The sequence below is a fragment of the Moschus berezovskii genome, chromosome 11 (assembly GCF_049115385.1).
Source record: "Moschus berezovskii isolate FMDL1 chromosome 11, NW_MosBer_1.0, whole genome shotgun sequence".
NCBI lineage: Eukaryota > Metazoa > Chordata > Mammalia > Artiodactyla > Moschidae > Moschus > Moschus berezovskii.
The window spans coordinates 929,558-957,015 of NC_142470.1; the positions used below are offsets into that span (position 1 = coordinate 929,558).

The 27,458-nt window shown below is 67.8% G+C and overlaps 3 protein-coding genes and 1 long non-coding RNA gene across 9 annotated transcripts; 2 read left to right on the forward strand and 2 right to left on the reverse strand.

Moving 5' to 3' along the window:
• The first annotated feature begins 377 nt into the window (after window positions 1–377).
• Window positions 378–20,265, forward strand: ABCA2 (ATP binding cassette subfamily A member 2). Of its 3 annotated transcripts, XM_088841000.1 has the most exons (49): window positions 378–524; window positions 3,962–4,055; window positions 4,292–4,324; window positions 4,939–5,083; window positions 5,157–5,320; window positions 5,533–5,660; window positions 6,069–6,155; window positions 6,411–6,629; window positions 6,966–7,333; window positions 7,541–7,700; window positions 8,528–8,656; window positions 8,744–8,911; window positions 8,980–9,076; window positions 9,567–9,740; window positions 9,830–9,932; window positions 10,012–10,126; window positions 10,241–10,431; window positions 10,534–10,684; window positions 10,759–10,963; window positions 11,079–11,243; window positions 11,332–11,512; window positions 11,587–11,799; window positions 11,879–12,075; window positions 12,155–12,337; window positions 12,491–12,675; window positions 13,091–13,211; window positions 13,470–13,706; window positions 13,786–13,992; window positions 14,210–14,312; window positions 14,399–14,694; window positions 14,765–14,978; window positions 15,069–15,174; window positions 15,273–15,384; window positions 15,457–15,517; window positions 15,612–15,786; window positions 16,030–16,145; window positions 16,225–16,372; window positions 16,449–16,572; window positions 16,688–16,820; window positions 16,971–17,088; window positions 17,168–17,346; window positions 17,421–17,562; window positions 17,638–17,772; window positions 17,986–18,089; window positions 18,162–18,254; window positions 18,451–18,553; window positions 18,637–18,774; window positions 18,861–19,067; window positions 19,483–20,265. In XM_088841000.1, exons 1-49 carry the CDS (start codon window positions 459–461, stop codon window positions 19,516–19,518), a joined length of 7,329 nt encoding a protein of 2,442 aa, XP_088697126.1. In that variant the 5' UTR covers window positions 378–458; the 3' UTR covers window positions 19,519–20,265. The 3 variants fall into 3 exon arrangements, with proteins under 3 accessions (XP_088697126.1, XP_055255371.1, XP_088697125.1); XM_055399396.2 differs by lacking the exon at window positions 4,292–4,324 and having other exon boundaries at window positions 4,972–5,083; XM_088840999.1 differs by lacking the exon at window positions 4,292–4,324 and having other exon boundaries at window positions 4,972–5,083; window positions 11,332–11,452.
• Window positions 12,616–14,516, reverse strand: LOC129539131 (uncharacterized). The gene is made up of 3 exons (XR_008682401.1): window positions 14,384–14,516; window positions 13,094–14,133; window positions 12,616–12,720 (listed from the first exon to the last, which is right to left on the reverse strand). It is a non-coding gene; the product is annotated as an uncharacterized LOC129539131 (long non-coding RNA).
• A 117-nt stretch (window positions 20,266–20,382) lies between the features above and the next one.
• Window positions 20,383–27,184, forward strand: CLIC3 (CLIC family member 3). Of its 2 annotated transcripts, XM_055399398.2 has the most exons (6): window positions 20,383–22,597; window positions 23,355–23,464; window positions 23,537–23,662; window positions 23,779–23,885; window positions 23,961–24,136; window positions 24,210–27,184. In XM_055399398.2, the coding sequence occupies exons 1-6, from the start codon at window positions 22,562–22,564 to the stop codon at window positions 24,366–24,368; spliced, it is 714 nt and encodes a 237-aa protein (XP_055255373.2). In that variant the 5' UTR covers window positions 20,383–22,561; the 3' UTR covers window positions 24,369–27,184. The 2 variants fall into 2 exon arrangements, with proteins under 2 accessions (XP_055255373.2, XP_055255374.1); XM_055399399.2 differs by lacking the exon at window positions 23,537–23,662.
• Window positions 24,961–26,482, reverse strand: PAXX (PAXX non-homologous end joining factor). 3 transcript variants are annotated; one of them, XM_088841001.1, is made up of 7 exons: window positions 26,346–26,482; window positions 26,217–26,277; window positions 25,942–25,991; window positions 25,672–25,862; window positions 25,516–25,590; window positions 25,258–25,342; window positions 24,961–25,157 (listed from the first exon to the last, which is right to left on the reverse strand). In XM_088841001.1, the coding sequence occupies exons 1-7, from the start codon at window positions 26,456–26,458 to the stop codon at window positions 25,139–25,141; spliced, it is 594 nt and encodes a 197-aa protein (XP_088697127.1). In that variant the 5' UTR covers window positions 26,459–26,482; the 3' UTR covers window positions 24,961–25,138. The 3 variants fall into 3 exon arrangements, with proteins under 3 accessions (XP_088697127.1, XP_055255376.2, XP_055255377.2); XM_055399401.2 differs by having other exon boundaries at window positions 24,961–25,161; XM_055399402.2 differs by lacking the exon at window positions 25,942–25,991 and having other exon boundaries at window positions 24,961–25,161; window positions 25,672–25,822.
• Window positions 27,185–27,458: the final 274 nt, after the last annotated feature.

Genomic DNA, 27,458 nt, shown 5'->3' on the forward strand with positions numbered 1-27,458 from the left:
CCAGGGGCCATGGGCCGAGGCCAGGTCGACCTCGGAGCACCTTAAGGGAGGACTGTTTAAGGGGGCTGGGGTGCTGCGCCTCGGCTCGGCGCCCCTGGGAGAAGAACGCCCCGGGACCGAGTCGGGAGTCTCGGTTTACGTCTGGGCTCTCGGGCGCTTCACCTCAACGGCTAGCGGGAGGCGGGCAACCAGAAAGCCTCTCGTGGCGGGTCAGAGCTCCGGGAACCGCCCAAACGCCGGTGGGCAAGAGACCCGGGTCGGGCGGCGGGCGGGGGGCACCCGGCGGCCCCTTTAAGCGGGGGCGGCGCGAGCCGCGGCCGCCGGGGAGGAGCCAGCGCCGAGCCGGTCCCGGAGCTCGAGACCCCGCCCCGCGCGGGCGATGCCGAGCGGCGCGGCGGGCGGCGGGGCGCGCAGAGGAGCGGGCCGCGGCGCGGAGGCGGCCGGAGCGCGGCCCCGCCATGGGCTTCCTGCACCAGCTGCAGCTGCTGCTCTGGAAGAACGTGACTCTGAAGCGCCGGAGCCCGGTGAGCGACCCCCGCGCCGCGGGCCTGCGGGAGCCGGAGGCTGCGCGCACCGGGGCCGGCGGCGCGCTCCCCGCGCGCACGTGCGGCGGCCCGGCCGGGCGCGCGCCGACCCCAGGCGGGCGGGGCGGCGGGTGGTCGCCCCTTCCGCGCCTGCCCCCGCCCCTGCCCGCGCTCTAGCCCCCGGAGAGGGGGCTCGACTGTACCCGGCCCGCCGCCCGCGTCCGCTGACATTCGTGGAGCCCGGCTGAGTCACGGGGTGGGCGCCCTCCGCAACGCGCTCTCCCGGGCCAGCCTCAGGGCTGGAAGGTGGCCCCGGGCCCCTGGGGGAGCGGGAGGCCCTGCTTCCCCCAGCAGAGGACCGGCTGGGAGTCTGGGTCCGGCTCAGAGGAGCTGCGGTCTCTGGGCCCAGCCCTGGCGCCCCTGCAGGGACCCTGTCCCTCCTCCGGGCGCAGCCCTCTGTCCTTGGACAGGCGCCTCTCCTCGCGCACATCCGCTGGCCCTTGCTCACGGGCTCGCCCCGCGTCCTTGCTGTGCCTGCCTTGGCCAGCCTGGGCCCTGCTGCACCCTTTGTCCTTTGCGGCCATCCTCCCTGAAGCGATCCACTCTCCGTTCGACCCCCCACCCTGGCCTCCCCCCGGGACTGGGTCCTGTGACCACCATGCTCCCCAGCTCTCTGCCCTGTGCTTGGGGGTGCGGGGCACTGCAGCTGTCAGGGGCAGAAGCGCTGGTGAGGAGCGTGGCTGGGGCGGTATGGCTGTCATCACCCTGACTGCCACCGCTCCAGCTTTGGGAAGGGCAGGGGCATCTGGCACCAGGCACATCGCAGCAAGGTCAGGGCAGCTCAGGTTCCTGACAGGACACTGGGGATTTTCCAGGATGGGGCTCAGGGCAGGTTGGGGTCTGGAGATGGAACCTGAGGTGGAGGCATCCTCCTACCCCTCTGGAGTTTGGGGGCTCCTGTCCCACTTGGCCCTGGGGCCCCTTGAGCCAACCTGCTCCTGCCTCGGCCCCTCCCTGAGAGGGGTTTCAAAGTGCATAGTGGGAAACCCAGACCTGCAGATGGGCAGGGTAGCCGTCATCACCCTGGCCTGGCAGGACTCCCCTGGGCACCTGGCCCTGGCAGGGAGCCAGGCTTGTGTTTGCTCCCTGCCCGCGGTGCCTGGGGCTGGCTGGCGCTGGGCTCGTGGATCAGACCTGCAGCCTCTGATGCTGCCTCCTCCGCTGCAGGTTTTGGGTCATCGGGGCCAGCAGGGCGGGGCCTTGGGGAGGGATTGAGATTGGACGTGGGCATGTGTCAGTGTCAGCCCCCGAGTTCCTGGCAGGGAGGATGGGAGCTGGGAGCAGAGGCTCCCGTGAGGGCCCCAGCATCTCCTGGGGACCCCAAGACTCAGAGAAGTGGGCACCTGGCAAGCAGGGGGGAGGTGCCCACTGACCTACACCAGGAGTAGCCCTCGCGTGTCAGGTTGGGCCTCCCCAGAGCCTTCCTTGCCCCGCCCCATGGTGCCCCCAGGGATGGCTGGGCTTGTGGAGGTCCGTGGCCTGTGGCCACAGCACAGCAGGAACTCTTCCTCCAGGGTGGCCGAGGCCTCGCTGGGTCCACGCTGGGGGCTGGGGCAGGCTAGGTAGCGGGCGCACTCTTCCACTTTTCTGGGAGGGTCTTGGGCATCATGGTTGGATCCCTGGACTTGACTGGCAGAGGGTCTGCCTGCATGCTGCGTGCCTCACTGAGGGTGTGTATGTATCCTGGGGGAAGCCTGGTCTGGGGGTAGGAACCAAGGGTCTCTGTGCCCGGCTTGCTCCATCTGCTGGTGTGGAGCTCGGTCTGGATCCCTGTCTGTCCTGGGGGGCTGCTCCTGATGGGGGGGCCAGGTCCCTGGAGTCGGGGGCAGCGCCTCTGTCCTCAGGCCTCACCTTTTCTCTTTTGGACGCAGCGGGAGGGGCCCGGAGGCGACACACGGAGCACTGGCCCGTCTCCAGGGACAGGGGTCTGACCACCTTGCAGGCCACTGGGTAGGGCGCCCAGGTGGGGCTGAACCTGCACTGCCTGCCATAACCAGATGCCCCTCTGGCCACCCTCCCGCCAAGCAGGACTGCCTCCTCCCAGCGGCTCGTGTGCGGCCGTTGCTATAGCAATGAGGAGGCAGCAGGCCTGTTGCTGCAGTTACTGGTGGAGGTGCCCGGTGGCAGGGCGGGGGTGGGTGGGGCCGGCTCAGCAGCCGTGACCCCAGCCACGCTCGGTGTGCACGCACGCGGCAGGCGCCTGTCCTGGTCCACGATGCCTCCTGGGCTGGCCCCGGGCTGGCTGCTGGCTCAGGGCAGGGGTGGAGGCTGGCACGGGCTGGGGCGGGCATGGGGCACAGACACACAGCAGGGTGTTCCACACCACAAAGCCCTATTGTCAACCCAGTAAATACAGCAGCATCTGGCCCCGCCCTGGGGGACCAGGGCTTGGGCCCTGGGCCAGAGAGGGTGCCGCTGGGTCAGTGCTCTGAAGTCAGTTTGGGGTGGGGGTGAGGCTGAAAGAACTTTGGTGCCTCTGCAGAAGCTCAGTGGGGTAAGGGTCAGGACGTGCCCTCGGGTGGGCCAGGGGCCCCCAAAGAGCAGTCAGCCCAAGGTCCACCTCCCCTTCCACCACGCCCTCCCTGAGCCAGGAGGGGTGCAGGAGGGAATAGAGGGAAGTCTGGACCCTGGGCACTCTTTCCCACTCCAGGCGTGTCCCAGCAGGGCTCACCTCGATGCTCAGCCTGTAGCCGAGTCGTCCTGGGAACCCTGATCAGAGGCCCCAGGCAGGCAGGACTGTGCCCACCCAAGGCACCTAGGGAGCAGGGGGGCCAGGGCAAGAGGAACCTGCATCTCAGGGTCGGGGGGCTGTCAGACCCCTGACCAGGTCTTCCCGGAGGTTCAGGGCCCAGGGCTACAGCCAGGCCCTACCCCCATCCAGGCCTTACCTTCCTAGGCCTTTGCGAGGGGGGGGAGATTGATGGCGCTACAGCTGCAGGGAGAAGGGCTGACCCCCAGGGAGGGTGGGAGTCACAGGCCAGTCCAGACACTCCTGGATCCTCCGAGATCTTGCCCAGGCGGCCTGCAGGTGGGCGAGGAACCGGGCAACGTGTGGGTCAGCGTGGACCACAAGCCGCCTGATTTGTCCCTGCCAGCCTTCAGTGAGGCTCGTCTGGACTGGGTGTGGAGGCCTGGTTTGCTTGAGCCAGAGAACACTGACCCTCTCGCTCCTCAAAGAGGTTCTGGAAGGAAGGGGCTGTGATCTCTGTGGCCTTGGGGGGCCTGGGTGGACCTGTGGCCCCTGGTGGGGCACGCAGGGTCCAACGGGGCTGGGCTGGCCCTGGGAGGGGTAGGTGTCTGTCTGTGAGGGAGAGGAGGGTTTGGCTGTGTCCTGTCCAGCCCTGGGCAGGTGGCCTCACTCCGCCCGCCCTTTCCAGTGGGTCTTGGCCTTCGAGATCTTCATCCCACTTGTCCTGTTTTTCATCCTGCTGGGGCTTCGGCAGAAGAAGCCCACCATCTCTGTGAAGGAAGGTGAGGGGCTATGGGGGGCCTGGCCGGGAGGGGCAGGCAGGCGGCCCTCATGAGTCTCGCATACCCGTCAGCGTGCACACGGCTCCTCCCGGCACAGGGGTGCCCGTCCCCCGCGCGGTCCCGTGCCCTGCGACTGGCCGGGCTGGGTGGCCGTGGCGCTGGGCCTCACCGTCTCCTCTGTTCTGTTCTGCCCCACCCCCGCATGGTCTCTGCCCTCCTCCCGGGCCTGCATGCAGTCTGTAAGTGCGTGGTTGCCTCCCGGCTGGCCCGGACAACCTCAGGAGCCCTGTGGGGCCTCCTGGTGAAGCTTGCACCCTGCCCCGCCCCTCGCTTGCACTAACGGCGTCTCCTGGCCAGCTGGGTCCTGCAGGGCCCCTGCCTGCTGTCAGGAACAGCTGGCTCGGTGGGGTGGGGTGGGGTGGTGGGAGGTCACGACTGGAGCCCCCTGGACCTCGGTGGCTCCCCAGTGTCACCCAGGGTGGGGTTGCCTGGCCCTGCCGTGCAGGGCTGCAGCACCTGGCTGCTGTCCACTCAGACCTAGTGGGCTCCTGCGTTCACTCTACTAACCAGCTGGCCAGAGAGGTCAGAGGTCACTGCCCAGTAGGGGCCCCCTGTGCTCCTGAGCCCTGGGGGCAGTGCCGCCTCATGTTCTTGGGGAACCAGTCAGAGCGCTGGCCTTGGCTGGTGGAGGGAAGAGGGATGCTCTGGCAGTTGTGGGGAGGAGATGGTGAGATGCCCTTTGACCTCTGACCTGCCGGGGTCATCTGCACTAGAACACTCAACCGTCTGTTTCTGTCTGCTGCCTGCAGCTGCTTTTCCTCCTGACTTTCTCTAAATCTCTCTTCTCGGCCTCTGTCTCTTCCCGCCCCCCGCCCCCGCCCTTCCCCGGCCCTGGGCCCTCTCGCCTGCCCCCCAGCCTTCTACACAGCGGCGCCCCTCACCTCCGCCGGCATCCTGCCGGTCATGCAGTCGCTGTGTCCCGACGGCCAGCGGGACGAGTTCGGCTTCCTTCAGTACGCCAACTCCACGTGAGTGCCCCGTCCCGGACGCCCCGCCCTGCCCGCTGCCAGCGGCCTGCGGGTGACGCCCGCGGTGCTGCAGGGTCACACAGCTGCTGGAGCGCCTCAACCGCGTGGTGGAGGAGGGCAACCTGTTTGACCCGGCGAGGCCCAGCCTGGGCTCGGAGCTGGAGGCGCTGCGCCAGCACCTGGAGGCCCTCAGGGCCAGCCCGGATCCCTGGGACAGCCGCATGGCCCGACCTGCAGGTGCGCCCGGGGGCGGGGCGGTCAGCAGGGTTTGAAGCGCTTCCTGCCACGGGCCCCACGGCCACACCCTGGCCCGGCGCTCACCAGGCGCCCACTGCCCGTCACTGTGGCCCAGCCACAGTGGGAGCTGCTGGGAGCTCAGCTCTGAGGCCCTTTGGGGCTCTCTGACCCCTGGCAGGGCCGGCCTCAGCCCTGTCCTTCTGCCTGTGCAGTATCCTCCTTCTCTCTGGACTCGGTGGCCAGGGACCCGCGGGAGCTGTGGCGCTTCCTGACGCAGAACCTGTCGCTGCCTGACAGCGCGGCCCGGGCTCTGCTGGCTGCCCAGGTGGACCTGCCCGAGGTGAGGGCCGGGAGCCTCAGTGGGGCACCTGTGTCTGCTCCTGGGAGCCCCCCGCCCTGGCTCTCCCCTGGTTCCCGTGGGAGTGCAGGGCTCCTCTGTCTGCTCCTGGGGGAGCCCCCCACCCTGGGCCTCCTCTGGTTCCCGTGGGGGTGCAGGGCTCCTGTGTCTGCTCCTGAGGGAGCCCCCTGCCCTGGCCCTCCCCTGGCTCCTGTGGGGATGCAGGGTTCCTGTGTCTGCTCCTGGGGGAGCCCACCGCCTTGGCCCTCCCCTGGTTCCCGTGGGAGTGCAGGGCTCCTGTGTCTGCTCCTGGGGGAGCCCCCACCCTGGCCCCCTGCCCTGGCCCTCTGATGGCTCCCGTGGGGTTGCAGGGCTGGAGCCCCAGCTGAGCCACGACCCCCTCGCATTCAGGTCTATCGCCTGCTTTTTGGCCCTTCGCCTGGCCTGGACGGGGGGTCAGGGCCCCCCAGGAATCGGCAGCCCCTGTTCCGGATGGAGGTGAGGGCACATGGCTGCCTGCTTCTGGGTGGGTGAAGAGAGGGTTCCCCTTGAGGGTGAGGGGGTCCACAGGAGTTGGTGGTTGTCCCAGGGAGGCAGGGTGGGAATGCGTCTCTATCCCTCCCCCTGCCCCTACCTGCTGTTGCAGGACCTAGGTGGTCTCGGACCCGGCCTGCTCAGTGGGGCAGGGTAAGGCCTTTGGTATCCTCTTGGCTGGGGCTCCTTTTCAGCCATTTTCCTGCACCCTGCCCCCAGGAGCTGCTGCTGGCCCCTGCCCTCCTGGAGCAGCTCACGTGCATGCCAGGCTCCAGGGAGCTGGGCCGGGTCCTCACTGTGCCACGGGGTCAGCAGACAGCGCTGCAGGGCTACCGGGATGCAGTCTGCAGAGGGCAGGCTGCAGCGCGTGCCCACCGCTTCTCAGGGCTGGCTGCTGAGCTCCAGAACCAACTGGATGCGGCCAAGATCGCCCAGCAGGTGAGGCCTGCCTGCTGGCCGGCCTGCAAACCTAGCACCTGGGCCGGGGGCAGGGGGTGGTGTGCCAGGGCTCCTCGGTGTCACCAGGAGCGCCTGGGCTCAGGGCTGTGCCTGGCTGTCCTTGGGTCCCCTGCCCTGGGTCTCCGGTCCAGCCTGTCTCCCCGTCCCTGGGGTCGGCGCTCCCTGATCCCCGGGCTGCTCCCCTGCTCGCCTCCTGTGTCTCCTGCGGGTGTCCTCCCTATTCCACGCTGACCTCAGCCTCCCCCGCAGAGGAGCCCCCAGACCCTGCTCCCGCCCCTGGGCCTGCGTCTGCCCACTCGCCCCGTTTCCCCTCAGCTGGGCCTGGACGCCCCCAATGGCTCTGCCGCCCCGCAGCAGCCACCACCCCCACCGCGGCTGCAGGCGCTCCTGGAGGACCTGCTGGACGCCCAGAAGGTCCTGCGGGACGTGGACGTCCTCTCGGCCCTTGCCCTGCTGCTACCTCAGGGTGCCTGCGCAGGCCGGGCTCCTGGGCCTGCAGCCAGCGGCCCTGGCGGGGCAGCCAACAGCACTGGGGCTGGGGCGGGCCCCGGCTCCAACAGCACAGCCGAGGAGGGGACCCCGTCCGCTGCAGCCCCGGCCCCCCCGGATGCGCTGCAGGGCCAGTGCTCCGCCTTCGTGCAGCTCTGGGCTGGCCTGCAGCCCATCCTGTGTGGCAACAACCGGTAAGTGGGTGGCAGGGGGCGGGGGTGAGGAAGACGGGGGGCGCTGGGCCTGCCCCCAGGCCTGGCTCTGATGCCCCCTCCCTGGTCCCGATCCACGGTCCCCTACTCCCTGCCAATCGTTTGACACCTGCACCTGCTCGGGAACCCCGCGCCCACCCCTCCCTGCCGATGCCCTGTCCCACCTCAAGTCTCTCTTGCTTGTCCCAGCACCATCGAGCCCGAGGCACTGCGAAGGGGCAACATGAGCTCCCTGGGCTTCACGAGCAAGGAGCAGCGGAACCTGGGCCTCCTCGTGCACCTCATGACCAGCAACCCCAAGATCCTGTACGCGCCTGCGGGCTCCGAGGCAGACCGTGTCATCCTCAAGGTGTGCGCCTCGGGCTGCCCGTGTCCTCTGGGGCAGGAACTGAGGGAGCTGGGCAGAGGGCTCTGCAGGCTGGGGACGCTGGGGTGGGGGGGGCGGTTGGTAGAATTGGCACGAGATGGGTGCAGCCCTGGCTCTTGAGAACTCTGGGGCTTGGCTCTCTGGGTAAGGGGACCTGTGAGCAAGTCCTAGGTGCAGGGGCACTTTGAAGGCTGCCTTGAGGATGCCTTGGATGGCTGGTGTGGTGCAGGGTCTTGGCTGGCTGAGCATGGCCAGGACTGGGCAGCACCGGTGAGGATAGAGGAGGGGCCGCAGGCCGAAACTGTCCAGAGCATTGTCCGCTGGGTGAGATTTGGGCAGGGCAGCTGCGTGGTTTGGGACCAGCTGAGGGCACAGTGTCTGTGGCCCTCTCAGGTTGCAGTCTGGAAGAAGTAGAAACCAGGGCTGGAGATGACCCAGGAAGGGGAGGGGCTGGGAGGGGGTCCCTAGGATGAACATGGGGGGAGATGAGGGTCAAGTGTCACGGCCACTCGAGACATACATGGGGGGTGTCCCACAGAGGGGCGGGGAAGACACCACTGGCGGCAGCGGGTGGGGAGGCTGTGCTTTCCTGGGAGCCGGGCAGAGGGGGTTTCAGGGGAGGCACTGAGCAGAGGCCTGGGAGGGAAGGGCTTGGAGCTTCCAGGGGCCCTCTGGCCGGCCCTAGATTGGTGATTGGTGGGGACTGGCCAGTGGCTTCCTCCAGCCATGGAGGGAGGTAAGGAATGCGAAGCCCCTGTGCTGGCCGGGGCCCTTCCATGAGCCGCGTGCTCTGCCCTCACCCTCCGCAGGCCAATGAGACCTTCGCCCTTGTAGGCAACGTGACTCACTACGCCCAGGTGTGGCTCAACATCTCGGCGGAGATCCGCAGCTACCTGGAGCAGGGAAGGCTGCAGCAACAGCTGCGCTGGCTGCAACAGGTGCTGGGGGCTGGGCTGGGGTGGGGGTGGCAGGGACCACCTTGGCCAGCCCAGGCCACCCTCTGAACCGGTCTCCCCCTCCCCCAGTATGTGGCTGAGCTGCGGCTGCACCCGGAGGCACTGAGCCTGTCGCCTGAGGAGCTGCCGCCTGCTCTGCGCCAGGACAACTTCTCACTGCCCAACGGTTCAGTCCTCCTGCAGCAGCTGGACACCATTGACAATGCGGCCTGCGGCTGGATCCAGTTCATGTCCAAGGTGGGCGGGCCGGGGGCCCCATAGGGCGCTGCGGGCGTGCAGGTCGCCTCATGATGCTCCTCTCCTAGGTGAGTGTGGACATCTTCAAGGGTTTTCCAGATGAGGAGAGCATTGTCAACTACACCCTTAACCAGGCCTACCAGGATAATGTCACCGTCTTCGCTAGTGAGCCAGCCCCCTGGGCAGGTCCCCAGCCTGGGTCCCCCGCCTCTCCCTTGCCCTAGACCTTCCCCTTCTGTACCTTTCTACGGTCGGTCAGTGGCCCCGCCCCCACTGTTCGGCCCCGCCCCACCCTCCCTCGGCCCCACCCTCCCTCGGCCCCACCCCTTATCTCCCCTTCCTCGGCCCCGCGCCTCATCCCCTCCCTCCGCTCAGGCCACGCCCCCTCCCTCGGCCCCACCCCTCATCTTCCCTTCCTCGGCCCCGCCGCTCATTCCCTCCCTCCGCCCAGGCCCGGCCCCGCATCCCCCTTCCTACGCCCAGGCCCCGCCCCCACTCTCGGCCCCGCCCCTCACCCTTCCCTCCGCCCAGGCTCCACCCTTGGCCCCGCCCTCCACCAAGGCCCCGCCCCCAGCCCCGCCCCCACCTCCCCTTCCTCAGCCCCGGCCCCGCCCCTCATCCCCCTTCCTCCGCCCCGCCCGTCCTCCCGTCCCAGGTGTGATCTTCCAGACCCGCAAGGATGGTTCCTTGCCGCCCCACGTGCACTACAAGATCCGCCAGAATTCCAGCTTCACGGAGAAAACCAACGAGATCCGCCGGGCCTACTGGCGGCCGGGGCCCAACACCGGCGGCCGCTTGTACTTTCTTTATGGCTTCGTCTGGATCCAGGGTGAGGGCCGACCCTAGGCCCGCGGGGGGCCGCGGGGGGCGGGCCTCGGCCTCCGCTGACCGCCATCCTCTTGCTCCTCCCACCCGCAGACATGATGGAGCGCGCCATCATCGACACCTTCGTGGGCCACGACGTGGTGGAGCCCGGCAACTACGTGCAGATGTTCCCCTACCCCTGCTACACGCGGGACGAGTGAGTGCAGACCGAGCGCCGGGCGAGCGCTGGGCGCCCGGTCCGCCGGCCTCCGCCTCACGCCCCTCTCTCCCCCCAGCTTTCTGTTTGTCATCGAGCACATGATGCCGCTCTGCATGGTGATCTCCTGGGTCTACTCTGTGGCCATGACCATCCAGCACATTGTGGCCGAGAAGGAGCACCGGCTGAAGGAGGTGAAGATGGAGGAGGGCGGAGGGGCGGAGGGGCCGATGGAGACAGGTGAGAGGTGGCGAGCAGTACAGGCGGGGGGCAGCCGTGGGCAGCCCGGTGCCCTGCCGCCCCTCCAGGTGATGAAGACCATGGGCCTGAACAACGCGGTGCACTGGGTGGCCTGGTTCATCACAGGCTTCGTGCAGCTGTCCATCTCGGTGACGGCGCTGACCGCCATCCTCAAGTACGGCCAAGTCCTCGCGCACAGCCACGTGCTCATCATCTGGCTCTTCCTGGCTGTCTACGCCGTGGCCACCATCATGTTCTGGTGGGTGCTGTGGGGCAGCAGCAGGCTGGAGGATGGGCTTGCTTCCACTAGGGACCCAGGACTCGGGTGTGGTTGACGGCCTGTGGCCCTGCCTGCCCCCAGCTTCCTGGTGTCCGTGCTGTACTCCAAGGCCAAGCTGGCCTCAGCCTGCGGCGGCATCATCTACTTCCTGAGCTATGTGCCCTACATGTACGTGGCTATCCGTGAGGAGGTGGCCCACGACAAGATCACCGCCTTTGAGAAGTGCATCGCGGTGAGGGACACGGGGTGGCCCGGGCTCGGGGGCGTCCGGCCTCCGTTCCTGTGCTGACACTGCTGTCTCCTCAGTCCCTGATGTCCACAACAGCCTTCGGCCTGGGTTCCAAGTACTTTGCGCTGTACGAGGTGGCGGGCGTGGGCATCCAGTGGCACACATTCAGCCAGTCTCCTGTGGAAGGGGATGACTTCAACCTGCTCTTGGCTGTCACCATGCTGATGGTAGATGCGGTCGTTTATGGGGTGCTCACGTGGTACATTGAGGCTGTGCACCCAGGTACCAAGCCCTTTGGAGGAGAGGGGAGCAGGAGAAGGGAGCTGTCTCTAGGGGGACACATGGCCTGGGGGGGACAGTGACCCCAGGCCCTGGGTCAGCCTCCCCTCTCCCATAGGCATGTACGGGCTGCCCCGGCCCTGGTACTTCCCACTGCAGAAGTCCTACTGGTTAGGCAGCGGGCGGACGGAGGCATGGGAGTGGAACTGGCCATGGGCTCGCGCCCCTCGCCTCAGCGTCATGGAGGAGGATCAAGCCTGTGCCATGGAGAGCCGACGCTTGGGTGAGTGGACACCAGGGTGGGGACTGGGGCAGTTGCTGACTTTGGGGGCTGGGGACAGCCTTGGTGCTGACTCTCGGCCCCGGTGCAGAGGAGACACGGGGCATGGAAGAGGAGCCCACCCACCTGCCGCTGGTGGTCTGCGTGGACAAGCTCACCAAAGTCTATAAGAGCGACAAGAAGCTGGCTTTGAACAAGCTGAGCCTCAACCTGTATGAGAACCAGGTCGTGTCCTTCCTGGGCCACAACGGGGCTGGCAAGACCACCACCATGTGTGTGTTGCGGGGTGGGTGGCAGGGAGGGCTCCCTGCAGGAGGTGGGGCCGTGACCTCACCTGTCTGCCCAGGTCTATCCTCACCGGCCTGTTCCCACCTACGTCGGGCTCAGCCACCATCTATGGGCATGACATCCGCACGGAGATGGACGAGATCCGCAAGAACCTGGGCATGTGTCCCCAGCACAACGTGCTCTTCGACCGGCTCACGGTGGAGGAGCACCTCTGGTTCTACTCGAGGCTCAAGAGCATGGCCCAGGAGGAGATCCGCAAGGAGATGGACAAGTGGGTGGAGCTTGGGCGGGACGCGAGGCTGCAGGCAGCAGCACCCCGCCCCCGCGGCTCACCTCCCGTCTGCCCTCAGGATGATCGAGGACCTGGAGCTCTCCAACAAACGGCACTCGCTGGTGCAGACACTGTCTGGTGGCATGAAGCGCAAGCTCTCAGTGGCCATCGCCTTCGTGGGCGGCTCCCGGGCCATCATCCTGGATGAGCCCACGGCCGGCGTGGACCCCTACGCGCGCCGCGCCATCTGGGACCTGATCTTGAAGTACAAGCCGGGTGAGCAGGCGCCGAGGGTGGGGAGCACGGCCCCCTGCCTGGCCCTGGTTGCCCGCCCCTCTGACCCTGTCTCCCCCAGGCCGCACCATCCTCCTCTCCACCCACCACATGGACGAGGCTGACCTGCTTGGGGACCGCATTGCCATCATCTCCCACGGGAAGCTCAAGTGCTGCGGCTCGCCGCTCTTCCTCAAGGGCGCCTACGGGGACGGCTACCGCCTCACGCTGGTCAAGCGGCCTGCCGAGCCCGGGGGCCCCCAAGGTCTGTGCGGAAGCCACCTGCCCCAGACCCCTCCTCAAGACCAGTGAGGTCGAGGGGCTGGGCTCTCACCGTTGCCCAGTGGGCCCAGGGTGCTAGTTGGGCCTGGCTTACCCTCTCCCCCAGCCCCTGAGTGAAGCCCTCCTACCCTCCCAGAGCCAGGGCTGACAGCCAGCCCCCCAGGTCCAGCCCAGCTGAGCAGCTGCTCCGAGTCCCAGGTTTCCCAGTTTATCCGCAAACACGTGGCGTCCTGTCTGCTGGTCTCGGACACCAGCACGGAGCTCTCCTACATCCTGCCCAGTGAGGCCGCCAAGAAGGGGGCCTTTGAGCGCCTCTTTCAGGTGTGTGAGTCCGGGCTGCGCTGATGGCGGAGGCGGGGCAGAGGTCTGTAGGAAGTGGGGGAGGCGGAGGAGGTGTGCTCAGCAGAAGAGGCGGGCCTGGGTGCGGGGGTGGGGCCAGTGGAGGGGGCGGGGCTGGTGGGGAAGCAGGACTGGGCTCGGGGGCGGGGCCAGTGGAGGGGGCGGGGCTGGTGGGGAAGCAGGACTGGGCTCGGGGCGGGGCCAGTAGAGGAGGCGGGGCTGGTGGAGGAAGCAGGACTGGGCTCGGGGGCGGGGCCAGTGGAGGGGCGGGAGTGGGCTCGGGGCGGGGCCAGCGGAGGGGGCGGGGCTGCCCAAGAGGTGGGCACAACCTGCCCCGTGGCACAACCTGCCCCGCGGCCACCCTCTCTGAGGCGGGCCTCACACAGCTCTTTCACAGCACCTGGAGCACAGTCTGGATGCGCTGCAGCTGAGCAGCTTTGGGCTGATGGACACGACCCTGGAGGAAGTGTTCCTGAAGGTGTCGGAGGAAGACCAGTCGCTGGAGAACAGTGAGGCAGGTGAGCCGCCAGGGCTGCTGACCATCTCTGCCCCATCGCCTGGCTCTGCCGGCTCTGAACGTGAGCCTGGCGTTGTCACTCTTTCCCTGTCTCTGGGGGCCAAGGGCTTTAGGTGGGAACAGGGAGCCAGGATGCCCCAGGGCCAGGCCGGGGCTGTGGCCTGGGGTGGTTGGGTGAGTGTGCAGGCTGGAGTTCCCAACAGGCCTGCAGGTGAAGGCCGCCCTCAGTCCCCGCGTGTCTCCCTTGGCCCCTCTGCAGACGTGAAAGAGTCCAGGAAAGACGTGTTACCGGGGGCTGCGGACCCAATATTGGGGGAAGATCCCACCAGCAGCCTGGCGCGGTGCGCAGAGCTGGCCCAATCTCAGGCATCGCTGCAGTCCGCGTCCTCGGTGGGCTCTGCCCGTGGTGATGAGGGGGCCGTCTACACCGATGTCTACGGCGACTACCGCCCCCTCTGCGACAACTTGCAGGACCCTGATAATGTCAGCTTGCAAGGTGGGGGCTGTTGGGTATGGCTAGGACGGTCCCTGGAGGGTGGAGCAGGGCCCGTGCTCAGCTCCTGCCTCCTGTGCAGAGGTGGAGGCGGAGACCCTCGCGCGGGTTGGCCAGGGCAGCCGCAAGCTGGAGGGCTGGTGGCTGAAGGTGCGCCAGTTCCACGGGCTCCTGGTGAAGCGCTTCCACTGCGCCCGGCGCAACTCCAAGGCACTATCCTCTCAGATCCTGCTCCCTGCCTTTTTCGTCTGCGTGGCTATGACCGTGGCGCTCTCCGTCCCAGAGATCGGTACGGCTGCCTGGCCAGGCCCCTGGACATCCACCTGCTCGGGAGCCACGTGGGGGGCCCTGGGCATGGCAGCTGAGGCTGGTGGGCACACTCTGGGGTTCCTTTGGGGTGCAGACTCCAAGCTTGGGCCCCCTGTGGGTACTAGGAAGAGGGGACTTGGGTCTATGAGGTTGCAGGCTGTAGGAACTTGCTCAGGCTTCCCCGTGTTTCCCATCAGGCGACCTGCCCCCGCTCATCCTGTCCCCCTCCCAGTACCACAACTACACGCAGCCCCGTGGCAACTTCATCCCCTACGCCAACGAGGAGCGCCGGGAATACCGGTCAGCCAGCAGTGGGGCTGCCATGGAGGGCGGGGGCTGGGGGCGCTGGCCCAACCCCCACCTGGACTCACTCTGTGCTTTCCCAGCTTGCGCCTGTCCCCCGACGCCGGGCCCCAGCAGCTGGTGGGCACCTTCCGGCTGCCGTCGGGTGTGGGCGCCACCTGTGTGCTCAAGTCTCCGGCCAACGGCTCGCTGGGGCCCACGCTGAACCTGAGCAGCGGTGAGTCGCGCCTGCTGGCCGCGCGGTTCTTCGACAGCATGTGCTTGGAGTCCTTCACGCAGGGGCTGCCGCTGTCCAACTTCGTGCCGCCCCCGCCCTCACCCGCCCCGTCCGACTCCCCCGTGACCCTGGATGAGGACCTGCTGCCCACCTCCGGGCCAGGTACTGGCTAGTGGGACCGCCTGGGGCTCGGGAAAGCGGGGGCCAGGCTGACCGTGCACTCTGCCTGCAGATAACTGGACATCGGCGCCCTCTCTTCCACACCTGGTGCGGGAGCCTGTCCGCTGCACCTGCTCTGGGCAGGGCACCGGCTTCTCCTGCCCGGGTGGTGTGGGGGGGCACCCGCCCCAGATGCGGGTGGTTACGGGCGACATCCTGACTGACATCACGGGCCACAACGTCTCCGAGTACCTGCTCTTCACCTCTGACCGCTTCCGGCTGCACCGGTGAGCAGAGGGGAGGGGTGTGCCGGCCTTGGACGGGGAGTGGACCCCCATTGCCTGCCTGGCCTCACGGGTGGTCGGCTTGCCACCCAGGTACGGGGCCATCACCTTTGGCAACGTCCAGAAGTCCATCCCAGCCTCGTTTGGGGCCCGGGCCCCAGCTATGGTGCGGAGGATTGCAGTACGCCGGGCCGCCCAGGTGAGCCCTGCTCAGCCCTGGGCCCTGCCGCGTCCCACCCTTGCCCAAGGTCTGCAAGGATGACAGGCTCTGGGGGATCCCTCTGTGCGCCCCCTCAGGTTTTCTACAACAACAAGGGCTACCACAGCATGCCCACCTACCTCAACAGCCTCAACAATGCCATCCTGCGTGCCAACCTGCCCAAGAGCAAGGGCAACCCTGCAGCCTATGGTGGGTGAGCGGGGCAGGGCGGGGTGGGTGCGCCGGCGCAGAGCAGGTGCTGAGGCTGCCCCTGTGCCGCAGGCATCAGCGTCACCAACCACCCGATGAACAGGACCAGCGCCAGCCTCTCCCTGGACTACCTGTAGGTGCGGGTGGGGCGGGCGGGTGCCTGACCGCGAGCCGGGTGGGGCGCCTGACCGCGAGCCGGGCAGGGCTGAGGGCCTCCTTGCCCCCAGGCTGCAGGGCACTGACGTGGTCATCGCCATCTTCATCATCGTGGCCATGTCCTTCGTGCCAGCCAGCTTCGTGGTCTTTCTGGTGGCCGAGAAGTCCACCAAGGCCAAGCACCTGCAGTTTGTCAGCGGCTGCAACCCCGTCATCTACTGGCTGGCCAACTACGTGTGGGACATGGTGTGCCTCAGACCCCCGGCCGGCCCCCACCCCCTTCCCCTGCCCTTCACTGGGCCCCATCCTGCCCTCGGGCCCCTCACCCCTGCCCCCAGGCCCCTCTGCCCGGCCCCTCATCTGCCACCCCCACCCTCAGGCTGCTCTGCCCGGCCCCTCACCCCCTGCCCCTGCTCCGGCCCCTCACCCCCTGCCCCTGCCCCCAGGCCCCTCTGCCCGGCCCCTCACCCCTCACCCCTGCTCCGGCAGCTCAACTACCTGGTCCCGGCCACCTGCTGTGTCCTCATCCTGTTCGTGTTTGACCTGCCTGCCTACACGTCCCCCACCAACTTCCCGGCCGTGCTCTCCCTGTTCCTGCTCTACGGGTAAGGGTGTGATGGCAGGGCGGGGAGGGGGGTGCAGGGGTCGGGCAGCCCGGTGACGCCGCCTGTCTGCCGCCCACAGGTGGTCCATCACCCCCATCATGTACCCGGCCTCCTTCTGGTTCGAGGTCCCCAGCTCGGCCTACGTGTTTCTCATCGTCATCAACCTCTTCATCGGCATCACGGCCACCGTGGCCACCTTCCTGCTGCAGCTCTTTGAGCATGACAAGGTGGGCTGGGGTGGCAGCGCGGGGGGTGGCGGGGCTGGGGCTGTGCCCTGACACCCCCCACCCCGTGACCGTCCAGGACCTGAAGGTTGTCAACAGTTACCTGAAGAGCTGCTTCCTCATCTTTCCCAACTACAACCTGGGCCACGGGCTGATGGAGATGGCCTACAATGAGTACATCAATGAGTACTACGCCAAGATCGGTGAGGCCGCGGGGCTGACGGGCGCGGCCCCTGGGTGAGGGGGCCGAGGCTGGCTCCAGGCCTAGGGGCAAGCGGGTGCTCCCGAGGCCCCGGCCCTGAGCCAGCTGTCCCGCAGGCCAGGTTGACAAGATGAAGTCTCCCTTCGAGTGGGACATCGTCACCAGGGGCCTGGTGGCCATGACAGTCGAGGGCTTCGTGGGCTTTCTCCTGACCATTATGTGTCAGTACAACTTCCTGCGGCAGCCACAGTGAGTGCCCGAGCGCCGCGGGCCCTGTGGGCGGGGCGCGGCTCCAGCGTGCGCGCCCCCGGCAGCGTCAGCCACGCGCTCCCCCCCGCCCCCGCGCGGCTCCAGCGTGCGCGCCCCCGGCAGCGTCAGCCACGCGCTCCCCGCCCCCAGGCGCATGCCTGTGTCCACGAAGCCTGTGGAGGACGACGTGGACGTGGCCAGCGAGCGGCAGCGAGTGCTCAGGGGAGACGCCGACAACGACATGGTCAAAATCGAGAACCTGACCAAGGTGGGCCCGGGAAGGCTGGGGGCAGGGCCCGCGGGGGTCCGCAGGCCCTGCTGAGCCGCCGCCCCCGCACCTCTGCCAGGTGTACAAGTCCCGGAAGATAGGCCGCATCCTGGCCGTGGACCGCCTGTGCCTGGGCGTGCGTCCTGGCGAGTGCTTCGGCCTCCTGGGCGTCAACGGCGCGGGCAAGACCAGCACCTTCAAGATGCTGACGGGGGACGAGAGCACGACGGGGGGCGAGGCCTTCATCAACGGGCACAGGTGTGGGCGGGAGGGCGGGAGCCTGGGTGGGCAGGCCGGCGGCTGCCCTGCTGCTGACGGTGCTGTGTCCCCAGTGTGCTCAAGGAGCTGCTCCAGGTGCAGCAGAGCCTGGGCTACTGCCCGCAGTTCGATGCCCTGTTCGACGAGCTCACGGCCCGGGAGCACCTGCAGCTGTACACGAGGCTCCGGGGCATCCCCTGGAAGGATGAGGCGCGGGTGAGGGTCGCCGGGCGGGGAGGGGGCCGGCATGGGGGTGTGGGGGGGCGCCTCTGACGTCCCCATCACTCCCAGGTGGTGAAGTGGGCCCTGGAGAAGCTGGAGCTGACCAAGTATGCCGACAAGCCCGCTGGCACCTACAGCGGAGGGAACAAGCGGAAGCTGTCGACAGCCATTGCCCTCATCGGGTACCCAGCTTTCATCTTCCTGGTGAGCCCAGGGGTGGCACTGGGGGGAGGATGGGGAACGGGGTGGTTTGGGGATCAGGTACCCCAACTTTCATCTTCCTGGTGACCGACCCCAGGGGTGGGATGAGGATCAGTACCCCATCTTTGTGTTATTGGAAAGCCAGGCGGGAAGCAGCTGGTGGGGCCAGCCGGGGTGGACCGGGGTACAGCAGCTGAGCCTGACACCACCCCCCAGGACGAGCCTACCACAGGCATGGACCCCAAGGCCCGGCGCTTCCTCTGGAACCTCATCTTGGACCTCATCAAGACGGGGCGCTCGGTAGTGCTGACTTCACACAGGTCCGCTCCCATCCCGCCCCCCCCCACAGCCCCCCCCCCCCAACCATGCCAACCTGTGGGTCCCGCCTGCAGCATGGAGGAGTGTGAGGCGCTGTGCACGCGGCTGGCCATCATGGTGAACGGGCGCCTGCGCTGTCTGGGCAGCATCCAGCATCTGAAGAACCGGTGAGCCCTGGCGGTGGGGGGCCTGGCGGGGGGGAAGGGGCACAGGAGGGTGGGGGAGGGGCGGGGGCCTGGGGTGGAGGGGTACAGGGGCAGGGCCCACGGGGACAGGCCCCGCGGGGCAGCCACAGGCTGCTTAAGAGGCAGGCGAGACGGGCCCCTCTGCTGGCTGGGGTGTGGCCACGAGCCTGCTCCGCAGGTTCGGGGACGGGTACATGATCACGGTGAGGACCAAAAGCAGCCAGAACGTGAAGGACGTGGTGCGGTTCTTCAACAGGAACTTCCCGGAGGCCATCCTCAAGGTGGGCAAGGCCTGGGGGGCCGGAGGCGGGGGAGGCGGGCGGGAGGGCACCTCTGAGCGGCCTCTGACCTCTGTGCCCCCCAGGAGCGGCACCACACGAAGGTGCAGTACCAGCTCAAGTCCGAGCACATCTCGCTGGCGCAGGTGTTCAGCAAAATGGAGCAGGTGGTGGGCGTGCTGGGTGTCGAGGACTACTCGGTCAGCCAGACCACCCTGGACAACGTGAGTGCCAGGCCGGGCCCCGCCCACCCCTGCCCCCCGCCCCGGGCCGGGCCCCGCCCCGCCCATCCCCTGCCCCCACCCGCCAGGTGTTCGTGAACTTCGCCAAGAAGCAGAGCGACAACCTGGAGCAGCAGGAGACGGAGCCGCCCTCGGGCCTGCAATCCCCGCTGGGCCGCCTGCTCAGCCTGTTCCGGCCGCGGCCTCCCCCCACTGAGCTGCGGGCGCTGGTGGCCGACGAGCCCGAGGACCTGGACACGGAGGACGAGGGCCTCATCAGCTTCGAGGAGGAGCGGGTGAGCAGGGGGCTCGGGTCAGGGCCGCGGGCTGGTCAGGGGGCCGGGCTCGGGTTGGGAGGCGGGGCGGGGCCTTGGACCCCCGCCGTTCTGAGCTGGGGGACGCGGGGGGCAGAAGGAGTCACCTGATACTCAGGAGCAGAGCGGGCCTGGGAGGCCTGGGCGCAGTCAGGGAGACAGGCCACGCCGACCTCCTAGCGCCTGGGAACTGGAGCGCGTTTTGGAGCCAGGCAGAGCCGAGGTGGGCGGAGCAGAGCCTGGGGACAGCAGCTGCCGGCCTGGCAGGGGCAGGCCACCCGGGAGCCCCGCACGGAGAGGGAGCTCGGAGAGGGCGCTGGGGCGGACAGAGGCGGGAGGGCCGGCCTGGGGCGGGGGCGGGCTCACACAGCCCAACCAGCCTGTCGCTGTCCACCAGGCCCAGCTCTCCTTCAACACGGACACGCTCTGCTGACCACCAGAGTTGGGTCGAGGTTACGCAGTGGGAACAGAAGTCAGGCGGTGGCCGAGGTCCCACGTGTGCCCCCCCCCCCCCCCGCACCCTCTGCCAGGCCCTGGAGTGGGCGGTCCAGGACCGAAGGCGTCAGCTCCCTCCAGCCCCCCTCCCCTCCCTGCCTCGGCCGCCGCACCGCCCTCCCCTCCTGGTGCCAAAGGCTGGCCCGCCCCGGGCTGCGTGCACCCTCACCCTACTCTGCCTTAAAGCCTTGGGGTCTGGCCGGCCCCTGGCCTCTGCCCTTGCCCAGCTCTGCCCACCACTTCCAGGGCCGTGGGGTGCCCCAGGCTGCCAGGACCGCCCGACCTCTCCTGGCGGGACCTGGCCCCCCCACCAGCTGAGCTCCTACACCCAGTTTGGATGGTGGCTGCTGCAGGCCTCGGGGTGAGGGGAGGGGTGAGGGGAGGGGTGTGTTCAGCTCCACCCAAGGCACCTATTTATTCTGCTTTAGGATAAGGCTCCCTCACTCTGGCTTCCCGCGGGGAGGCCATTGTTGCGGACCCAGAGTGGGCTGCCAGGGGCAGCAGGCTTGGTAGCAGGAATGGAGACGCTGGCCCCACCTGCCAGATGAGGGACCTGACCCCCCTCCCCACCCCTCCTGCTGCCACTGCCCTCCCCCCAGCTTGGCCCTTTGCCCGCCCACCTGGGAGCCAGACCTGTACATAGCGCACAGATGTTTGTTTTAAATAAATAAAAAAGTCCACGCAAGCCTGCGTGTGGGGGGGCGGTGAGGAGGACCCCGCTGGATGCCAGGACACAACGCTTGGCACCGGGCTCGGACTGGGGGAGGGAGACGGGGTCAACCTGGAGGAGGGGCTGGGTTCCTTTCCCCTCGCTGGCCCTTCTAAACAGAGCTGTTAAGGTGCTGCTGGAAAGGGCCCGCAGGCAGGGGCTCAAGAGAGGAGTTTCCACCGAGATGAGGCCCTGCAGGAGCCCTGAAGGGGGAGGGTGGGCAGATCCACAGGCCCCTCTGGCAGCTGCTCTGTGGTTGTGGCAGGGGTGGTGGGGAGGGTTAGACAATCCAAGTGCCCCGGGGAGGTTGTGGTCCTGTTAAGGTTGGTAAACAACATGGTAGGCGTTTCAGACAACACGGACAGAAAGCACAGGTGGCGTGTCTGTGTTTTTAGTGTCTGAGGTCATTCTGCAGGGTGCGCGCATCGGCTCAGAGTCACAGGCACGAGTGCATGGTGCTTTCAGTTTGCTGGGTTTCTCTCTCCCGCTTGGCCTGGTTTGCTAGGGCCACCCTAACAGAGAACCACAACCAGGCAGCTTCAACACCAGACACCTACTCTCTCACCCTCTGGGGCCAGAAGTTCAAGGATGAGGTGCTGGCAGGTTGGAGCCTTCTGAGGTCATAAGGTGGCGAGGCTCACTGCTTTCGCAGCTGCTGGGGTCTTCTGGCCGTCTCCAGTGTCCTTGGCATGGCCTGGCTCTCTGCCTCCAGTTGCACACAGGGTTCTCCATCTATGTGTGTGAAGGTGTCCATTTCTGCCCTTTTTATGGGGACACGGTCATACACCGTCATATGCCCATTGCCGTGACCTCATCTTGATCACCCCCATCTGCAAATACAGGCACATTCTGAGGGGGGGGGCTGGTGGGAGGACCAGAACATGTGAATTCAGAGTGGGCAGCCATGACAGCAGGAAACCTCAGGCTAGTGGGAGCCTCCCTCCATCCTCTGGATGCACCAGGCTCCCACCCCCGGGGAACTGCAGAAGGTTGATTCATCCTTCGTGTATTTACGGGGACGTCCCAGAGGCACTGCCGTTTACCAGGGGCACCCCCAGGAGTGCGTTTCCCCACATCCTTGCCAAGAATATGGTTGCCACATTTCTGTCCGTTGAACCACAAACCATTATCTATCTTGTTCTGATTTGTTCTTGAAATAAGTTGCAATGAAACCCTCGGGTGTTCTGTTGGGTGTTTTATTTCCTTTATTCTGAGCCACCTGTTCATTGCACCATTTTCCTAACGGACGTGTGAGGGTGTTTTTACACACAGGCCATCCAGTGAGCAGGTCCAGGTGTGGAGGGCCCAGGCCCTCCTCCAGGATGGGCTGTGTGACAAGGAAGCTGGAAACCAGCTGGGTGACCCCCTACCAGCGGTTGTGGAGCCGCCCATGGTGGTGGCAGATGGGTCGGAGGCCCAGGCCCCGAGGCCACAGTACGTCCAGATCAGCCCGGCTCGTGGCGGGGCCTGTGCCCGGGGCCCTGACCAGTGCTGGGTCCGGGGAGGGGCTGTCAGGCTGGGCCCGGGCGCGGCGGGCCCGGGTCCCGGAGGGAGGAGCGTGCAGATCCCACGGTGGCCACCAGGCGGCGCGGCGCCTCCGCGGCCCTCCCCGAGGCCCCGCCCCCAGGCCCGGCCCGGGCGGGAGGCGCTGCGAGCGGCCCCTACGGGGCAGGTGCGCGCGCACCGGGGGGCTGCCCACCCCCAGCCTCTTCTGGCCCGCCTTTCCAGTCCCGGGGGAGGGCGGCCCCCGTGGGTCAGAAACTTGTGGCTTCTCACGCCAAGAGCTCTTCTTTTCAAAGGTTACAGACCGGGAGAAACACCCCGACCGCACGGGGCGGGGCAGGGGCGTGGGGTGGGCGCGCCCCGGGGACAGCTCCCAGGTGGGAAGGGAGCGTCCCTTCCAAGTGGCTTCCCACTCCTGTGGCGCCCTGGTCGGCAGGTGGGGAAACCGAGGCTGTGGCCAGGCTCTTCCCAACTCCCCCGCTCCCTGGCCCGCGGGGCGTCCACTGGAGGGAGGGCGGTGGTTCCCGGTGGGGTGACCCTGACCCAGAGCTGCCCCCGCCTCCATCACTCCGTCCCCTTCTCCCCCCACCAGGGCCCTTGGGGGCTTCGGTCCAGTCTGAGCTCCCTCGTGCGCGCCCGGCAGGAGCCTGGCAGGCTTCCCGGCTGAGGTGACTCCACAGGGCGGGCCGAGGCTGGGGAGGGCGGGGCGCCCCGAGAACCTTAAAGAGCGCTCCCGGCCCGCCCAGGCCCTGCTGCCGCGGCTCCCGCCATGGCTGAGACCGGCAAGCTCCAGCTGTTCGTCAAGGTACCAGGCTGCCTGGGCTGGGGGAGGTCCCGGGGGCGGGGCGCTCTGTGGGGCTGTACTCTCTGGGGCAGTCTGAAGGGGGGCGGTCTGCGGCAGTGTCCCCTGAGGCGGTGGGCTCAGGCTGTCTCGTGGAGGCTGTGTAACTGGCGGTGTGGTGGGGTGGGGGTGCATTAGAAGGGAGAGAGCGCCATCCCCAAAAGGGCTGCGGTGGCCCCATTCTCCTGGAAAAAAAGCCCCTTAGAGGCTGTGCCAGGCAGATAGCCAGAGGCCGGGGCTCAGGGGCTGTGCCAGGCAGCCCCCTCAGTGCCCAGATCTGTGATCCCTGCGAAGGGACTGCCAGGTCCTGGCCTCCTCCCACCCTTGGAGCCCGGGGCAGCAAGGTGCCCAGTTCGATGGGATGAATCACTCAGAAAACAGCTCCATTGGCCCGACCCACCCTTATGACCAGCCTGCAGCGCCTGGTGCCCAGGGGCCTGGCCTCTGCCCAGGCTCTGAAGATAAGGGTCAAGGGGCCAAGCCCGAGCCAGGGTCCCAGCCCCGCACCCCTCATCCTGGCGCCCTGCTCAGTCTCCAGGCCCTTGGCAGCTCCGCAGACCCCTCCTCCCAGGGACCAAGTCAAGGGCCCTCACCGGCCACTTGTCAAGGCTGTGCCTGAGAGAGCGGGAGCCCTGGGCTTGCTCTGACCTCTGGGCAGCGGGAGCCCGCAGGAGTCCTGGGTGTGCCCCCTGCCCTGGCAGCCCCGTGTCCCCCACCCCAGGCCAGCGAGGACGGCGAGAGCGTGGGCCACTGTCCCTCCTGTCAGAGGCTCTTCATGATCCTGCTGCTCAAGGGCGTGCCCTTCACACTCACCACCGTGGACACCCGCAGGTGAGCCCTGCCCCGGGACCCTGGCCTTGCACTCCTCTGCCAGCCACCTCCCACCCTGCCTCGTGCCCACAGGTCCCCGGAGGTGCTGAAAGACTTTGCCCCAGGCTCCCAGCTGCCCATCCTGCTCTGCGACAGCGACGCCAAAACCGACACGCTACAGATCGGGGAGTTTCTGGAGGAGACACTGGGCCCCCCAGAGTGAGGGCCGGGCACAGAGGGGCCCGCAGACAGGCCACCCCCGGGGCAGAGCCCAGGAAGGGCAGAGCAGGCCGGGAAGGGGCAGCGGACTCTAACTCGAACCCCCACCCCTCCAGATTCCCCAGCTTGGCGCCCAGATACAGGGAGTCTGCCGCAGCGGGTGACGACGTCTTTCAAAAGTTCTCCGCCTTCATCAAGAACCCGGTGCCCGCGCAGGACGACGGTGAGAGTCAGGAGGCGCGGCGGGGGTTGGGGGAGAGGCGCCCTGGCCGGTCCTCACCGGGCCCCTCGCCCTCAGTTCTGTACCAGCAGCTGCTGCGCGCCCTCGCCAAGCTGGACAGCTACCTGCGTGCGCCCCTGGAGCACGAGCTCGGGCGCGAGCCGCAACTGCGCGAGTCCCGCCGCCGCTTTCTGGACGGCGATCAGCTCACGCTGGCCGACTGCGGCCTGCTGCCCAAGCTGCACGTCGTGAACGTGAGTGCCGGGCCGGGGCGGGGCGGGGCGGGCAGACCCGCCCAGAGACCCTGACTGCGCCCCTCTCCCGCAGACGGTGTGCGCTCACTTCCGCCAAGCTCCCATCCCCGCTGAGCTGCGTGGCGTCCACCGCTACTTGGACTGCGCCCTGCAGGAGAAGGAGTTCAAGTACACGTGTCCCCACAGCGCCGAGATCCTGGCGGCATACCGGCCCGTCGTGCGCCCCCGCTAGCGCCCCCGCCACCTGTCCACTCGTCTGCAGCCCCATAAAGGCACCTCTGCCCCAGTGAGCGCGAAGGGAAATCAGAGGGACCAGAGGCCCTCAGTTTCTGCCACTCCCAAACGCCCAGCGTGGGCCGATCAGCTCCAGACAACAGCCCACACGGATCGGCAGAGAAGCCGGTGGGTGGGGTGCGGTCCATCTCCCTACTCCTCGGGGATGGCGGGACTGGATTGGGCTCCCAAACCAGTCAGGCCAGGGTGGGGCGGCAGGATGGCTGGGGAGGGTGGGGAGTAAAGCCCCGTCTGGGCAACTCCGGGCTAGAGGGCGGGCCCCACATTCCTCAGCTCTGCCCAGGTGCAGGCAGGCCACCCCCACCTCCCTGGCCATCGTGTGGGGTCTGCATCACCGAGGTGTGTGCCCGCTGGGGCGGGAACAAGATTTCTAGCTTCTCAGAGCCCCACCCTTGCACAGCCGGCTGGGCTCCTGGGCGTGCTGGACAGGGACAGGTGGGCAGGGCAAGAGCTGGGAAGTCTCACCAGGAAGCGCAGAGCCTGATACGGCCCGCGGTCCGGGAGCCAGCGTCTGGCCATGACCTCATGACTTTCGCCAGATGAAGATGTTTATTTGACAGGAAAGGGGCTGGAGGAATGGTCTTGTTCGCTCCTGGCAGCAGGCTGGGCAGGTGCCGGCGGGAGGTCCCAGGGGTTGCCCCTATCCTCCCCTCGCAGGCACAGTCCTGGCGTCACACTTTCCGCAGTGCCTTCAGGGGTCATCAAAGTCTACACCACCTGCCGGCTTCTTACTGGGAGAGAAGAGGGGATGACGCTGTGGGGTGTGGAGGGGCGGGTGGGGTCCACGCTGGACCCTGGGCACAGGAGGGACGGGGGTGGGGGTGCACCTCTTGAAGCCGGGGTTGATGAGAGACTCCCCTGGACACCTCCTCTTGACCCCAGGTCCAGGGCCACCTCTCTGAGGATCTGGGTCTGGGGAAAAAGGATGAGGGCGGGGTGCTCCTGAGTCCAGCAAGATCCCAGGCCCACGACCCCCTCTCCACAAGGACAAATCCTCTCTCTGGAGCTTGAGGCTTGTTCTGGGGGAACCGAGTCCCAGTGGAGTCAATGCGGCCCCAACCCGACTCACAAGCGACAGGCCTTACCTGGTAAGAAGAGATGAGGCCCCGCCTGCCAGGCGCTCTTCCTGGGGCTGGTGGCTGTCTCCTCCGCTGCAGCAGCTGGGGGGTGGAAAGCAGGAATCCAGGCCCGGCCGGGGGGACCCTAGTGAGCCCAGATGGGGGGTTCCCACCCCCACCTACCTGCCAGCCGCCGCTCCAAGCTGCACACACGCTCCGCCAGGCCCAGCGTCAGTGTCTGCAACCTGGAGGCTGCCTCTGGGCCCGGCACCTTGAACAGGTCAAGTTCCAGCGCCGAGGGCCCCCCTGAAAGGGTCAGGGACGCTCTGTCCTCCTGCAGGGTGAGAGTCACAGCTTGCTGCTCGCAGGCTGCCCTGGGGAAGGAGGGGGGCTGAGTACCGTGGCCACATCCACTGCTCCCCACCTACCTTGCCTCTCTGCTCAGAGGCTCACCTGAATCGGAGGGCGATGTCTTCAGCCGCACTGAGGCCAAAGCGGGCTTTCTACAGGGCACAAGGGCAGGTCATCAGGGGCCTGAGACCCTACGGGCTCTGGGGACACCCTCAATCTGCCCGACCAGAGCCTCCCGGGACAGCTGCAGGGCCGTGGGAAGGGTTCCCAGGTACTTCCGGGAAATTCCAGGCCGCCCCCTGCGAGCCCACAGGCGGTCCGCGCTGCAGGTGTGTGGTGCGGGGGGCTCCCGGCCGCCCAGGAGTCCCGTTACCCACCAGGGCCGCCAGGCGGTCCGGCGTGAAGCAGGTGCTCCAGAGCTCCGCGGCGTCCGTCACACTGCGGGGCAGGGGCAGTCAGGCCGGGCCGCCCGCGCCCCTCGCAGCCCCGCGGGACCCGCTACTCACCAGAGGTTGAAGCCACCGTGTTCCCCGGGCCCGCCGCCCTCCCCCTCGCAGTAGCACACGAAGCGCGGGGGTCCGGGGCCCGGCGGCAGCGTGCAGAGCGGCGGCGGCACCATGGCGCCTCGGCGGGCGGAGGGACGCGGCGGGCAGGGCTCCAGGGCTGGGGCGCCTGCGGGCCGGGGGCGCCTGCCGATCTGGGGCGCCTCGGGACCTGGGGCGCCTCGGGACCTGGGGCGCTTGCGCGGGCAGAAGGCTTCCGCAGCGCGGCGGGCTGGGGCGGGGCTTAGCCCGGGGCGGAGCCAGGTCCGTGGGCGGAGCTTAGCCCCGAGGCGGCGCCTGCTCGTGGGCGGAGCTTAGCCCCGAGGCGGCGCCTGCTCGTGGGCGGAGCTTAGCCCCGAGGCGGCGCCTGCTCGTGGGCGGAGCTTAGCCCCGAGGCGGTGCCTGCTCGTGGGAGGAGCTTATCCCCGAGGCGGAGCCTGCGCTGTGGGGCAGGGCTTAGCCCGGGCGGAGCCTGCTCCGTGGGGCGGGGCCACGTGCACGGCTCGGGCTCCGGAGCTGCTCTCGCCGAATCTGGTCACCATCCGGGCCTCGGCCCCCGGCGCACACTTGGGGGCCTCTTTGGATCTTCCCTTCTGCGCGCCGCCTGTCCCCACTGAGTCCGGGGTTCCCCCCTTGGCGCAAACGCTGAGCGGACGCAGGCCCCGCCGGCCACCACTTTGGCCTCAGATCGCTTTGACCGCCCCCTCGCTGGTCCCTGCGGCCTTCCCCTAGCCTCCGCACCCCACTTCCTGTGTCAACTGGAACAAGTCAAATACAAAACAGAATAAAGTATGGTAACCCGCGCCAGCCTTCCGCCCCTCGTTCATTCGCCCCGCTATGTTTAGCCAGCACCCCTTCCTTGCTGGTGTTGTCCCGGCCCAGAGCTCGCCTAGATCAGTAGCCAGGTCTCTGAACTCCTGGAGCTGAGGAGCAATCATGGGATGGACAATGAAGCATGAAGTCCTCAGGTCGTGCCCAGTGCCCTCTGAGCTGTGACCTGGAAGAAGAGAGGGATGGAGCACGCCAGGAAAGGGGGCACCAGGCAGAGGGGGTGGCCTCTGCAGAAGCCCTGCCTTG

What these genes read in the sequence shown, in the direction of transcription:
- ABCA2 (XM_088841000.1), top strand. Translation starts at nt 459, where the DNA reads ATGGGCTTCCTGCACCAGCTGCAGCTGCTGCTCTGGAAGAACGTGACT. An exon ending in TGGCTTCGTCTGGATCCAGG is followed by an intron (nt 9,741 to 9,829) that starts GTGAGGGCCGAC and finishes TCCCACCCGCAG; the next exon opens with ACATGATGGAGCGCGCCATC. An exon ending in GAGGAGCGCCGGGAATACCG is followed by an intron (nt 14,313 to 14,398) that starts GTCAGCCAGCAG and finishes GTGCTTTCCCAG; the next exon opens with CTTGCGCCTGTCCCCCGACG.
- CLIC3 (XM_055399398.2), top strand. Translation starts at nt 22,562, where the DNA reads ATGGCTGAGACCGGCAAGCTCCAGCTGTTCGTCAAG. An exon ending in ACCACCGTGGACACCCGCAG is followed by an intron (nt 23,465 to 23,536) that starts GTGAGCCCTGCC and finishes TCGTGCCCACAG; the next exon opens with GTCCCCGGAGGTGCTGAAAG. An exon ending in CCAAGCTGCACGTCGTGAAC is followed by an intron (nt 24,137 to 24,209) that starts GTGAGTGCCGGG and finishes CCTCTCCCGCAG; the next exon opens with ACGGTGTGCGCTCACTTCCG.
- PAXX (XM_055399401.2), bottom strand. Translation starts at nt 26,458, where the DNA reads ATGGTGCCGCCGCCGCTCTGCACGCTGCCGCCGGGCCCCGGACCCCCG. An exon ending in CACGGTGGCTTCAACCTCTG is followed by an intron (nt 26,278 to 26,345) that starts GTGAGTAGCGGG and finishes CCTGCCCCGCAG; the next exon opens with TGTGACGGACGCCGCGGAGC. An exon ending in CGGACCGCCTGGCGGCCCTG is followed by an intron (nt 25,992 to 26,216) that starts GTGGGTAACGGG and finishes TGTGCCCTGTAG; the next exon opens with AAAGCCCGCTTTGGCCTCAG.